The 12,254-nt window shown below is 42.0% G+C and overlaps 1 protein-coding gene across 1 annotated transcript in view; it reads left to right on the top strand.

The window, feature by feature from the left end:
* USP48 (ubiquitin specific peptidase 48) overlaps positions 1 to 8,631 on the top strand; it is a gene marked incomplete at its 5' end in the record, with an annotated part of 41,167 nt that extends 32,536 nt beyond the window's left edge. Inside the window, 10 exons of the mRNA XM_019511576.1 lie at positions 21 to 82; positions 625 to 735; positions 1,498 to 1,628; positions 1,935 to 2,041; positions 5,209 to 5,313; positions 5,963 to 6,118; positions 6,563 to 6,688; positions 7,501 to 7,549; positions 7,863 to 7,889; positions 7,983 to 8,631. Of these exons, the coding sequence (XP_019367121.1) occupies positions 21 to 82; positions 625 to 735; positions 1,498 to 1,628; positions 1,935 to 2,041; positions 5,209 to 5,313; positions 5,963 to 6,118; positions 6,563 to 6,688; positions 7,501 to 7,549; positions 7,863 to 7,889; positions 7,983 to 8,005 (897 nt within the window). The remainder of the gene's footprint in view (positions 1 to 20; positions 83 to 624; positions 736 to 1,497; positions 1,629 to 1,934; positions 2,042 to 5,208; positions 5,314 to 5,962; positions 6,119 to 6,562; positions 6,689 to 7,500; positions 7,550 to 7,862; positions 7,890 to 7,982) is intronic.
* Between the last annotated feature and the right edge of the window lie 3,623 nt (positions 8,632 to 12,254).

Here is a 12,254-nt window from a genome sequence, read left to right as displayed (position 1 = left end):
TTTTTTTTTTTTTTTTCCAGGAGACAGATGAACTTTACATTGTTTCACAGTTTTTTGTAGAAGAATGGAGGAAATTTGTTAGGTAAATCAGTTCCTATTTAAAATCTTCTCTTTATTCCTTCATAGAGATGCATGCAGTTTTTTGACCTTTGGGTGGTAGCATTTGTATGGTGCAATGTAGAATTGTGCTAAAATAGCTGGCGTATGGGTATATACACTATGCACTTGTGAAAATAAGGGAACCTTTTTTTTCACCAAATCCTTAAGCTTCTATCCGTTGTGATCACTTGAAAGAAAACCGCATTATTTTGTCTTAACCAGATGGTTAGCTTATAGTAAACTGGTATGGTTTTTTCTTGTAAATAAAGCAGTATCATGATCAGAGGGCATAACCTTCCTGTTTCCATGGACTTTCAGTGGTCTGAGATTGGAAATATTCTGAAGATTGAGTAACTTAACAATACACAATACTGATACAACAGTTTAATCTTTGTGTACAGTTTTCTGTAAACAGTCAAATACTTGATCTCACACCTTCTCTCTTATCCTTTCTTATGAATGAAACTTTCTCTCTGACTTTGCAAACTGCTTACATTTTTTTTCGCCGCCTTGTGTTTGGAGCAGGAGGCCTACAAGATGCAGTCCTGTATCGTCGGTGGGAAACAGTGCTCTCCTGTGTCCACATGGGGGCCTTATGTTCACATACGCTTCCATGACCAAAGAAGATTCTAAACTGTGAGTTTCTTCTGTTCACTCGTCTGACTTGTCCAGTATTTTCTTCCCTCCTACATCCTAAGAAATATACTGATCAAATGCCTCGTATAGCTAGCGTCGTCAATCTCTGTGATCGCAATAAGTTTGCCTGGGAGAACATCACTTTTTAAAATCAAATTGATATGGAAACCGAATAAGACTTACGTTACTCTTCAAGATGGCATCCAGTATTAAGTGCCAGAATGAGGCAAGATGCATGCTGTAAAAAGAAATCAGGCTGGCATAGTAGATCTCGCTGTTAGAAAGTAAGCTTTCCTTAAGTAAGCAAGACCTATTATTTGATGCTTGAGAATTCACTTTGTCATCTTCAGAGTAGAACGGGCTTGAGCTTTCCTCGAATTTACTTTCCATCTTCGGCATACTGGATGTAGTCAACAAAACCTGTGCTCTGTGACGTTGCTATTTTCAGCTGCACAAAGCTTCCACCTCTGTGCTTAGTCTTTCTTTCCATCTCAACCCTTCCTTCCTCCATAGCTTTGCTTTAGGTTCTATAGGGACTCTTACATGAAATTGTAACCTAGTAAGGCTTCTTTATCCTCTTAGCGAGGCCTAGTGTTGATTTGCATTTTTTGCTTTTTGAAAGAAAACAGTTAACTGTTTAAAGGTTCTGAAATCTAGAGCCTAGCCCAGTTTGCACCGTCTCTTATTGACAATTAAACTACAAGATTGAAGGTGTGGCTTGGCTTTTCTATGTCATGAAGCATGTTGTGTTTCTTTGCACAGTATAGCTCTAATATGGCCCAGCGAGTGGGAGATGATACAAAAGCTATTTGTTGTGGATCATGTAATCAAAATCATCAGGACACTCGCTGATGACACAAACCCTGAGAGCGCACTTTATGATTCTGAGCCTAGTAAGTGAGTCTTGTCATCTTTGCTAATGGTTCTTTCCCCAGGTGGCACTGATTCCTGTGGGGTGAGGGAAGGAATTTTCACTTTGGCATTAATAGTCGAGCTTTAAGGGAATGAAGAAAAGGTAACTTCCATTTTCCAGTAACACAGCTGCAGCGTAAATGCACTTTCCAGAATATGCCCCCAGTTTGAGTCGCTCTAGATTTAAATTATCATGAAAGATACTGAATATAGCTGTATTTTTTTCCATGTCATCAAAAGAACTGTAGGTATTTAACCACACTTTTTTTCCTTTTTTATCCTTGCAGAATTGTGTCCAGAATGCAGAGAAGGGTTGTTATGCCAACAGCAGAGGGATCTGCGTGAGTACACCCAAGCCACCATTTATATACATAAAGTGGTGGATAATAAAAAGGTACTGATCCTTTTTGTGGCCACTGCCAGCCTTTACTGAATTTCATTAAAAGGAGACTGTATTGATTTCTTATATTTAGTAGTCTGCACGGCTAAATAGAAACCTATCGAATAAGAATGTGTGGTGGCAGGGAGTTGTCCAAGGCTGTTCTGAGAAATGATTTAACTTTGTTTTGGGGTCTCTGTTTTGTGAATGAAGCTCTCAGTAGCAACTGCTAATGATTTCTTTCTGGTGCCAGTAACTTTTAATATTACACAGGAGTGAAAGAATCCCCTTGCCTGCCTTTTGGAAGCTGTTATAACTCTTTACATTCCTGGTTCGCATTCACCAAAAATGACAAATTGTAAAACGTTCATTGTGACAATTTTGAAAGCACGTCTCTTTTGAAAGCTTTCTTTTGGAAAGTCGATTCTTTTGGTTTTTCCTTTACATCACCAGATGTTAAGTTAGGAGTTTCCTGCTCTTTGTTTATTGAACACATTTTTGTGTCTTTTTATAATTACGTGTAATCATCAGACTCCCATGCTTTACTTGGATGTTCCTTTTACATTGGCTATTTACCATCTGTAAATTTACCCTTGTTTCCTGCACTGAAATAAAAACAAACGTCAAGCAGCACAGTATGAGCTAAGATGCTTTTCTAAATTTTGTTACAAGTGAAATACATTTTCAGAGGTAAATAATTATCCCAAATTTTGCTTTTCACATACTTAAAGGTTCTTTGTGAAAAGGTTCCAGTCTTAATTTTCATAATAACTGTTGGTGATTAACCAAGACAGAGAAGAAAGCTCAGATAAGATGTTAAAAAAAACAAAAAGAAACAGCTGATTACGGTAAGATGACATGTGAATGTGGGAAGGTCACAGGATTTCTGAAGGGCGTAATGAATAGAAAAACACAATTCACTGATGCCCATCAGCATGCCAGTTGTGGCTGAGTTGTAACCCTGCTCCATTGTAATGTTCAGGTCTGGAGTGCTGATGTTTCAGGATTCAGAAGATGCATAAGTGCTTTGAAGGGTAAACAGCTGGCTACCAGGAGGGTGGGGAGCTCAGACATCTTGTAATGTGACCGCACAGTATAATATGTTCAGGCAGTGAGTTGTAGGAGCTGTTGGATTTTTTTTTATAGCCCCTAAAGCAAGCAAATTTTATTGACCCTTCCTAATTAGTGTATGTGGGACACAAGCTAGGTCTCTGGAGAAGGTGGTTGAAATATTTAATGCACGTGAGAAGCATAGTTTTTAACAAGTCTGCTGTCCATTCTAGGGGGGGTGTAAATAGAGCCATAAGAATTGCTTTCTTATCGGGGAGAGCCAGATCCTGGTTGCTGGACTAGCTCCTAAAGCATGGTGAACGCCTTTGACTTCTGTTGAAAAGTGGAGCAAGCTGCTCCTTGTAGAATCTAGTTTCAAATAAGTACAAGAGTTAATAGGGTTGTGAGTGTTCAAAAGCTGTTGGCACCAATCTGGAGGCCAGGGTTTTGGGGCATGGAATTCTAGCTCCGTCTCTGGTGCCGAGATGAGCAGAATCGGAGTACGAGACTGGAATCTGCATGTATGCAAAGCATATTGCTGATTGTTCCTGACCGGGCTCTTTGAAGTCAGCCGGGATTCAGAAACATTTAAACGACCCTGCACGTCATCAGTCGAAATATCATTGGTACCGGTATATTGTTACTCTCCGTGAATACTTATTCATTGGTGGTGTAGCACCAAGCATTACATGGTTCCTGGCAGAGAGAATTTAATAGACTCACAGAAAATGAGGGTTGGAAGGTCCTGAGGAGGTCGCATCTAGTCCAACCCCGTATCAAAGCGGGACCAGCCCCAACTATGTCATCCCAGCCAGGGCTTTGTCTAGCCAGGTCTAAAAAACTCCAAGGATGGAGAGTCCACAACTTCTCTGGGTGGTCTGTTCCAGTATTTTACTGTCTTCCTAGTGACAGTTTCTCCAGTATCTAACCTTGACTTCCCTTGCTGCAACTTGAGCCCATTGCTCCTTACTCTGTCATCTGTCACCACTGAGAACAGCCGAGCTCCATCCTCTTTGCAGCCGCCCTGCAGGGCATTGAAGGCTGCTATCAGATCCCCTCTTAGTCTTCTCTCCTCTAAACTGTTTGCTGAATGGTGGCTATTTGAACTAACAACTTTTTTTAACAGATTTATTTGCTTGGCAAGTCAATTAGTGTTTTCTCCCTTGTACACCCAAGTACCTGCAGTTCAGGGTGGCCATAAGTACCTCGCTGTAATTCACAACTTTGGCTAACATTATAATCATTTATCAGTTATTAATGAAATTAGGGGAGATGATGAACAGCTTATCTTTTCATTTTCTAGCCATTGATTTATATCCTGTAAAGGAGAGGGAGCCCTAATAGGTTTCAGGTGCTGCAGTGCAGTGAATATAGTGGTGTCATTTTAATTGAACCTACTTTTAAAAAGCTTTCAAAACTGAGAATCGGGTATTGAGGCTGGAGATATGCTATGTAACGCTAGAAAAATTCCAGCCTCAGATGGTGAGGAGCACAGAGGTAGTACAGACATACATGTTAGCCTAATGCAAGTGTTCACTATAAAGCAACTTAGCAATTATAGATCAGAATGAGGAGAATTATTTAAATTATTTATTCACAGTATACTTACAAATGAATGCCAGATCAATAAAATAACCCTAAGGAGCACCTCTGCCAATCTGCTAAAGGCATGACCCAAGTGTGTGATTCAGAGCATATTAGTGTCTCTTTATTATGGCTTTCATGGCACACTTAGATTTAGGCGGAGAAGCTCTTGGTTGAAGGGGAAAGAATTCAGCTGTGGCTCCCGGTGACCACCATTTGTCTGTAGAGGGAAACGGGTCCTGAGGCACGGGAAGCACCAGAGCCCTGCTGTAGATCTTGTACTTTAGCCAGCACCCAAAACCCAAGTGAAGACATGTAACACTGGCCTCTCTCGTACAGTCGGCTGTGTCCAAGACCGAAGCAGCCCAAACACCTGCCAGGAATCGACCTTCACAGTGCCTGTGGGGTTGATCCCTCATGTCCTTAAGTGCTGTTGCATTTCATTAAAGCAGCACCCTTAAAAACACTGTGGAGGCAGCTTGTCCTAGTCAACTTGAGGTTTTCTAACTGTTGGGACTGTTCTGTAGCATGTGGTTTTGTAACTTCAGGTAATGAAGGAGGCTGCCCCAGAGCTAAATGTGAGCAGTTCGGAAGCTGAAGAGGAAAGGGAAGAAAACAAACCTGAAGGGGAACAGGACCCAGATTTTAACCAGGTAGAGATCTGAAAAGCTGTGGAGTTTGTAATGTTTAGACTTTGCCCGTTGGTGCTGAGGAACCCACATCTGAACTTACACAATCTTTGACGCAATGCGGGAGTCCTTTCCATTTACCGTTACTAGTTGGAACAAGAAATATCACCTCGCTTACTTCTAAGCACATTCTTGTCGCACTCTTAACAGCAAAGATTTTGTAGCTGGCTTTCATGCCTTCCTATTTTAGAAACTAATTTTTCTTGCACAGTGTTGTTAACAAACATGCAGCCAACACTTAAGTATTTCTGTTTCACATCTATGTTTTAATAAGGTTCAGAAATAGAAAATGTACAGTAGGAAATGTAAGGTTTATATACTTAATGTCAGGTGGCGGCAGTTTACACCAACATCATGAGTAAGCCAGCAATATAATGTTCCTGTAAAAGAACACTAAATATTCCATATGCTGCTAGCTTTACAAGTGAATGTCGCACAGTCCTTGCAACCTCTCTGTGATGCCCGTGTGTGTCAGTTCATCCAACATCCACTGCAGTGCTTTCAGCATCCCTTGAGGAAATTACTTTGTTCACTGCTATCTGTGCGAAAGAACGGGAGAAGCTGCCTTAATGAATTCAAGACAAAATTTCCTGTATCTCAACTTTGTCTCTAGACTAATGGTGGTACCAAGCGGCAGAAAGTATCCCACCAGAATTATGTCACTTACCAGAAGCAAGGCATCAGACGGAGTACACGACACAGGAAAGTCAGAGGGGAAAAGGCCCTGCTTGTTTCTGCAAATCAGACGCTGAAGGAGCTGAAAATACAGGTGAGGTAAACTTCCTGAAGACACGGTCCTTTGTTATCGTGGCTATGCTAATGGCAAGGAGTTAAATAGTCAAGCAAAAATGCCTTGCGCTTGTGGCTGTAATGTAGGAAGATCTAAAATCATGTTAAGATTAAGAAAGAGCTAAGCTACAGGACCAATTCACAACCGGATCTTGCCTCCTCTACCATGGACGGAGAAGTCCTAAACACAGCAGAGCTGCCACTGTTTTGGCATCGGAGGCAGCGTACAAGTTGATTCTTGAAAAGCATTGCTCACTGGTTGACAGCCTGAAAGGGCTGGATCCTGCCATGATACGGTAGCGGCTTTCAGTCCAGTATGGCAGGGGAAGGAACATGGTTTTCTCTCTTACGTTTGGTATTTGTGTAGGTCTATTGTATATTTTTCGTTTGCCCAAAACTGGTATGTTTTACTGTGTTGGCACAGATCATGCACGCATTTTCAGTTGCTCCATTTGACCAGAATTTATCAATCAATGGAAAGATACTCAGTGATGACACTGCAACGCTTGGCAACCTTGGAGTCATTCCAGAGTCGGTCATCTTATTGAAGGTAAGTTGAGAAGTGGGGTGGGGGCTGCTGGAAGGAAATGCTGCCTGGAAACAGAAATGATATAAGGGCGCTTGAGTCTGGAAATGTGCAGTCGTAATTCCTGTGCTCGTGTTGTCTTTAAGTGCTGTAACTTCACAAAGCCTAACTGATTTTTACACTGATGATACATGTGTTTGGTGCATTTAGAATCTCCTGCACCAGATTCGTGAGCAGAGCTGTCAAAATCCAGGTTTTGCGATTCAGTCTTCACACTCTTTCTTATGAGCACTAAACCATGTAACCTCATTAATAGATTCTCCTACTTCTTGATTTTCTTGAGGGGAAAAAATGTTGTTTCTTTAAAGATCACTTATGTCTGGTCAAGCCTAATTAATGCCCTAGCAAGTGTTGCTGTGAAGCTGTGTGCTTGTCAGTTTAACAGGCAGCAGATGGCCAAAAAAACAACCAATATATTAGCATTCCAGATTAAGTATCTTCATCCCTCTGCTCTGATGCCCCCTTATAAATGTGCCACTTAAGCAATTTGGAGGTGCCAGTTCAGGAAGGGATTTTGAGAGATGCATAAATGATGTCAGCAAGATGGAAGCATATGGTTCTAAACCACAACACATTTTTCCAGCTTTCTTTTCTTATCACTCACTGCCCTAAAACAACCCTACTCTGGAAGCAGATCTTGTTTGCGTTCCTCTCCGATCTGTTCAGATGCACAGCAGCTAGATTCCTTCACTCAGCTACTAGGACCTTTATAGCTTTTCATGATCATGCCAATTTCATTTTATTTTTTTTGGTTCAGTGTTCGGTTTGTTTTATAGGCTGATGAACCCATCGCAGATTATGCAGCAATGGATGATGTTATGCAAGGTAAAGAGGAACTCATAACTATGTTCTAGAAACAGTGTTTCTGCTCAGTGGTTTAAACACAAATTATGGCCATGCGGAGCCGAGCTGAGCTTGGAACGGGAAATGTTGAAAGAGAGAGAGGCTGATTTGTAGAGTTCAGGTCATACAAGAAAGGTGGGAGAGATGGACTAGAGACAGCAGTGTTGAAGATCTTCCCATAGCCGTCAGCTGAATATTCAGCTGACAGCTTGAAATACGCTGTAAATCAGACACCTGATTCTTCTGGAAGGCATGTCACTGGAGGCGTCTAATACGTTATCCTTTTTCTTTTCAGTTTGTATGCCTGAAGAAGGATTTAAAGGTAAGGCACTTATTCTTTTCACCCCTTTGTTTAAACCTATGAGCCTACATTTATTTCATGTTAAAAGTGTGTATTTTTTTTGTTTGCTTCCAGGGACTGGTCTTCTTGGACACTAAAGGTTTTTTTTATACCCGCTGGCAGCAGAGAAATGACCAGAAGAGAAGAGGATTTTGACATGGTAGGGCATTAAAAGCAAAGGTGGATATATAGGACTCAACAGTTGCTTGACTCTTCCAGAAGGCAGAAACCAATTCTGAAATGACTGCCCCAAAATGCCTTATGTCAAAGCAGATTGCACTGAAGGACATCCTGACTTCAAGAGAGCGTCTCAAATTTTATATTTAATAAAGCAAAGTAAGGTTGCAAAGTTTAGTAGCAGTAACAGTATATTGTGTTTACAGACAGAACTTTCTAGCTGAGGAAGGGAGTGGCATTTTATTGTATTTCCTTACTCGGATTTCATACCACGGTCATCTTTCCATAATGGAATTGTAATATAGTAGATCAAAAACATCTTGATCTGTCCTAAAGTGAGTCTTTAGACAAAAACCTGCTTACAGATATCCTGTCTTTGATCCACTATTACTCTTTCAGTACAGCATGGAAGTAAAGAAATTGTTAATTGTGAGGAATGTCTAGCTTTTTCAAACTTCATATATGTACCCCAAGATGTAAGCTGTGGCCCGCCTGTGAAAGCCTTCCATCAGTGATTCTTAGATGCAGAGATCAAGGGGCTGGGAGATTTCCCTCTTCCACTGTCTCTGGAGACTTTGTTATCACGCACTCATCCTTTTGCAGTTTCACTTCCAAACAGTACGATCCTAACTTTAATAATCACATGGTCTTTCTCTGTGAAACGTGTTTTTAGAAATGTTGACTATTTTAACAACTTTTGATAACATCTTTCTCCAGTATGCTACTGCCAAGAGCCAGAAATCCTTTACACTCTACATCAGTTTGGGAGCCTTGACTTGAACTGATCTTTGCTAGAATATCTGAGTCAGAGCTACCAAAGTGGTTGGGGGGTCATGTTTGGGTAACGTGGTGGGGTTTTTTTTGGTTTTTTTTGTTTTTGTTTTTGTTTTTTTTTTTAATGTAACAAGACTTTCTTTCTGTTGTCATTCCCTTTTCAGGAAAGTGCTAACACTTTTTTGATACATCTTCTGTAATTCTCAGAGAGGCTTTCTTCCTGGTCCTGTTAAATATTATTAGCAGGAAGTAGCGTACCACTCAAACACTGAAAAGGGCACTGCCAAGGCCTTTTTCATAATCAAGTTAGAGATTTCCTGGTACCTGCATAGACTTAAATGTCTTCCCTTAGCAAGAGAGTCTTAACTGAGGTTGTGAACTGGCTCTTGACAACGATTCTGAGGTTTGGGCTGTTATCGGATCTTTTTTTTTTATTTTTTAAAGGACTGTTTGAGCAAAAGTAGTATATTAAAAAAGCAGAAGCTTTGCAGGCAAGGGGGACAGGAGTGGAGGGGGAGGGATATGAAAATATGGACCCAGTAATCTTGATAGCGGTCTTTTTAAAATGTACCTTTTATCAGAGTAATTTTGGCTGCCTGTCATAAAACTATGAGTCTTTGTCCTTTCTCTCTCTGTTGTTTTCATCTGTCTATATTATATTGGTCTCCCCTCGTGCTCTTCCTGAATCATTTTGGGGAAGGGTGCTGGGGAGTTCCGGCAGCAAGTGTGGACCAGTGAGTTGCAAAACAATTGGCATAAAGTGTGCTATGCGGAGCAGCTGGAAAGCCACTGATAATGGCTTTGAAATGATTTGGAAAGGGCAGCTTCAAGCTAAGATTTGCCTCTGGCTTGACTTTGGACCTCAAGGTATGGGTTTGAATCCAGTAAGAGGGCTGGATCTTCGAGAGGTATAGCAGTGCAGCTGAGCAGTTTATTCTTTCCCAAGGTAAAGACTTCAGTAAAACTTCAGTATGCTGTTGTTAGTGCTTGATCAAGCAACTCTCCTTCCCTTGCAAACAGGTTTGTTTGCCTGCCAGAGATTTTATTCTACTTTCTAGACTGAAGCACGCACTCATGTACATAGCCCCTGGAAACTTGATATTTTTTTCAATTTGCTGTTATTTTATGATTTGTTACTAGGGCTCTTCCTTGAGATTAAAACATTGCAAAACTAAATCTCTAAACTTCACAGGGAAGAATTGCAAACCATGATGTACACGTAGACGCGGTTATACAGAGGTAACGTATAGATGTACCTTACGGCCTTGGCATTGCTGTATTTTACAACTGTGCAGAGGAAGCAGGTACAAGATGTGATCAAAGGCACATTTACTGTTTTGTCTGTATTTGCAAACATTGGACTGAAATTGTCATTTGAGCTGTGGAAGCCTTATTAAAGTGCATACACATGGTCTATCTGCTCTTAACACACTGCATAAAGCATTTTTTTTACTTTGATTGGTTTGGATATCTTGTGTGACGTTTTATGTCTTGTTTTCCTAACGCTCTTGAGAATTACGTCATTCTGACCCTTTAACTGTCCTCAGGTTGAGCATGCCCCGAAACAGAGCTAATGGTCGGGTGGCAGACGAATAAATGGTTTTAATTTTGTAGTCAAGTAAAAACTCAGGGTTCCTACGGGCAGTGGAGTACTTACGGGGTCACAGAACAACATCTGCTGGTAGAAGAACACTCTACCTGTAAACCCGTACGTGTAATCCTAATTGATTTTTCTTATTGATGTGCCTTGTTGTTCTCGAGCTAACAGCCAGGATGGCAATTTAAACTGAAAGACCTTGTTCAGATAAATACAGGTGGATGCAATTCTTTTGCCTAATGGCATCGTACAGGGATAGATAGGGGGAGTAAGGTCTGTTACTCCCTCAGCTGCAGAAGCATTCCTGTAGTGCTTAATAATATACTTCACCGTGGTGCAAGGAGCCAGGCTGAAGGAGTCTGAAATAACACTCACAGTTGAGTCACGGTTCGCCTGTGCTGCATGACTGCCTCCCATCAGGGGCCTCGGACAGACGGATCAGACTAATGTCCTGAAAATATGATGTGGGAATGACTAGCTTTACCTGTGAAGCAGGTGAAGAGGAGCCGTTCTCAGGAATTGAAGGGGGGTGGGAAATACCCAGTTCAGCAAATAAGACTATAGCAGAGTACGCAGGTGTTTGGACAGAAATTGAAGTCCTAGACGGAATAAACATTCAACAAACCAGCAGCCTTAGACCGGGTGATCTCTTCTTCAGTATGTAGAGAACTGGGCCTTCATGGTTCAAGAAGACTCCTTTGTGTGGCATACAATTTGGCAACTATTCCCCCGCAGAAGCAAAAATAACTCTGCTGCAGTAATTGTCCTTCAAGACAGAGGTGTTTCTATATCAAGTGCAGGCAGCACTTAACGCATGACCATAACAAAGCCCACTTCAGTGGAGACAGCTGTAGCTTAGAGCATTTGGCCTCCTATGTGACCTTCCAGATCGGTCTGGTGCTCCGTGTATGACAAGATAGCTGTGGAGGTAGAGGGACCATTTCTCATCCTCAGATCTCTTGTGCTTCCGGTAAGGATCTCCTGCCACATCTCTCAGCCCTGCAGCTCACGACTGTGTTTCTCCTCCTAGTCTTATCCCATGACAGTGCTTCACAGGCTATATCTAAATCTCCAAAGACACCACTTCCTGCTCTTGGTGTGCAGCAAGGAGCTGAGCCTTCCACAGCAACAGACTTGGTGTGGAAGCAGCAGCTGGACTTGTGTCCTGTAGCTGCAAGACACTCGAGGGATTGCTCCTGTTAATGGGCAAAGGCTCCACAGAGTGAAAGGCAGAGCTGGGGCTCTTGTGTGGGACCTAGGAAGACCTTTTAAAGGCAGATCCCACCTCCCAGCCAGCTGTAGCTCAGGCCCTCACTCTGCCTGTTTTTAACATACAAGCAGTGAATGCAGCATCGACCAGCAGACAGTTTATTTTACTGAGACTCTGGTCATAAGGAGGGAGGGCTTAAGTTGTTCTTATTTGGGGTAAACCTATACATCCCTTTTAAACAAATAGAGTATGACATGCCAGTCCTGGCCTTTCAGAAGGGGCAGTTCACATCTCTTCTTTTCTATTCAAATCCTTGCCAGTCCTGTCTTGTAGCGCTTTCCCTGCTCTCGAATGCCCTGCTGCAAAAGGAGCTGGAGTCCTAGCCATTTTTTCTCTGCGGAGGAGCTCAGTGTGTCCTGAGCTAGCTTGTTCTTCTGCACCCTCTACCCACTGCACCCTTGTGATTTTTATAGCATGGCATCTCATCTCCCTCCCTGGGTATCTTGGTCAGTACCCTCCTGCTGGCTGGATCTCCCTTTTCCATGCAGCCAGGTCCTGAAGTCGCCGTGCACCGTTACGGGATCCCCGA

This window comes from Gavialis gangeticus, unplaced genomic scaffold (assembly GCF_001723915.1).
Source record: "Gavialis gangeticus isolate Ggan-Ray unplaced genomic scaffold, GavGan_comp1, whole genome shotgun sequence".
Lineage (NCBI taxonomy): Eukaryota > Metazoa > Chordata > Crocodylia > Gavialidae > Gavialis > Gavialis gangeticus.
Note: the sequence above shows the minus strand (reverse complement) of the source record. Positions and strands in the feature narration are given on the sequence as shown.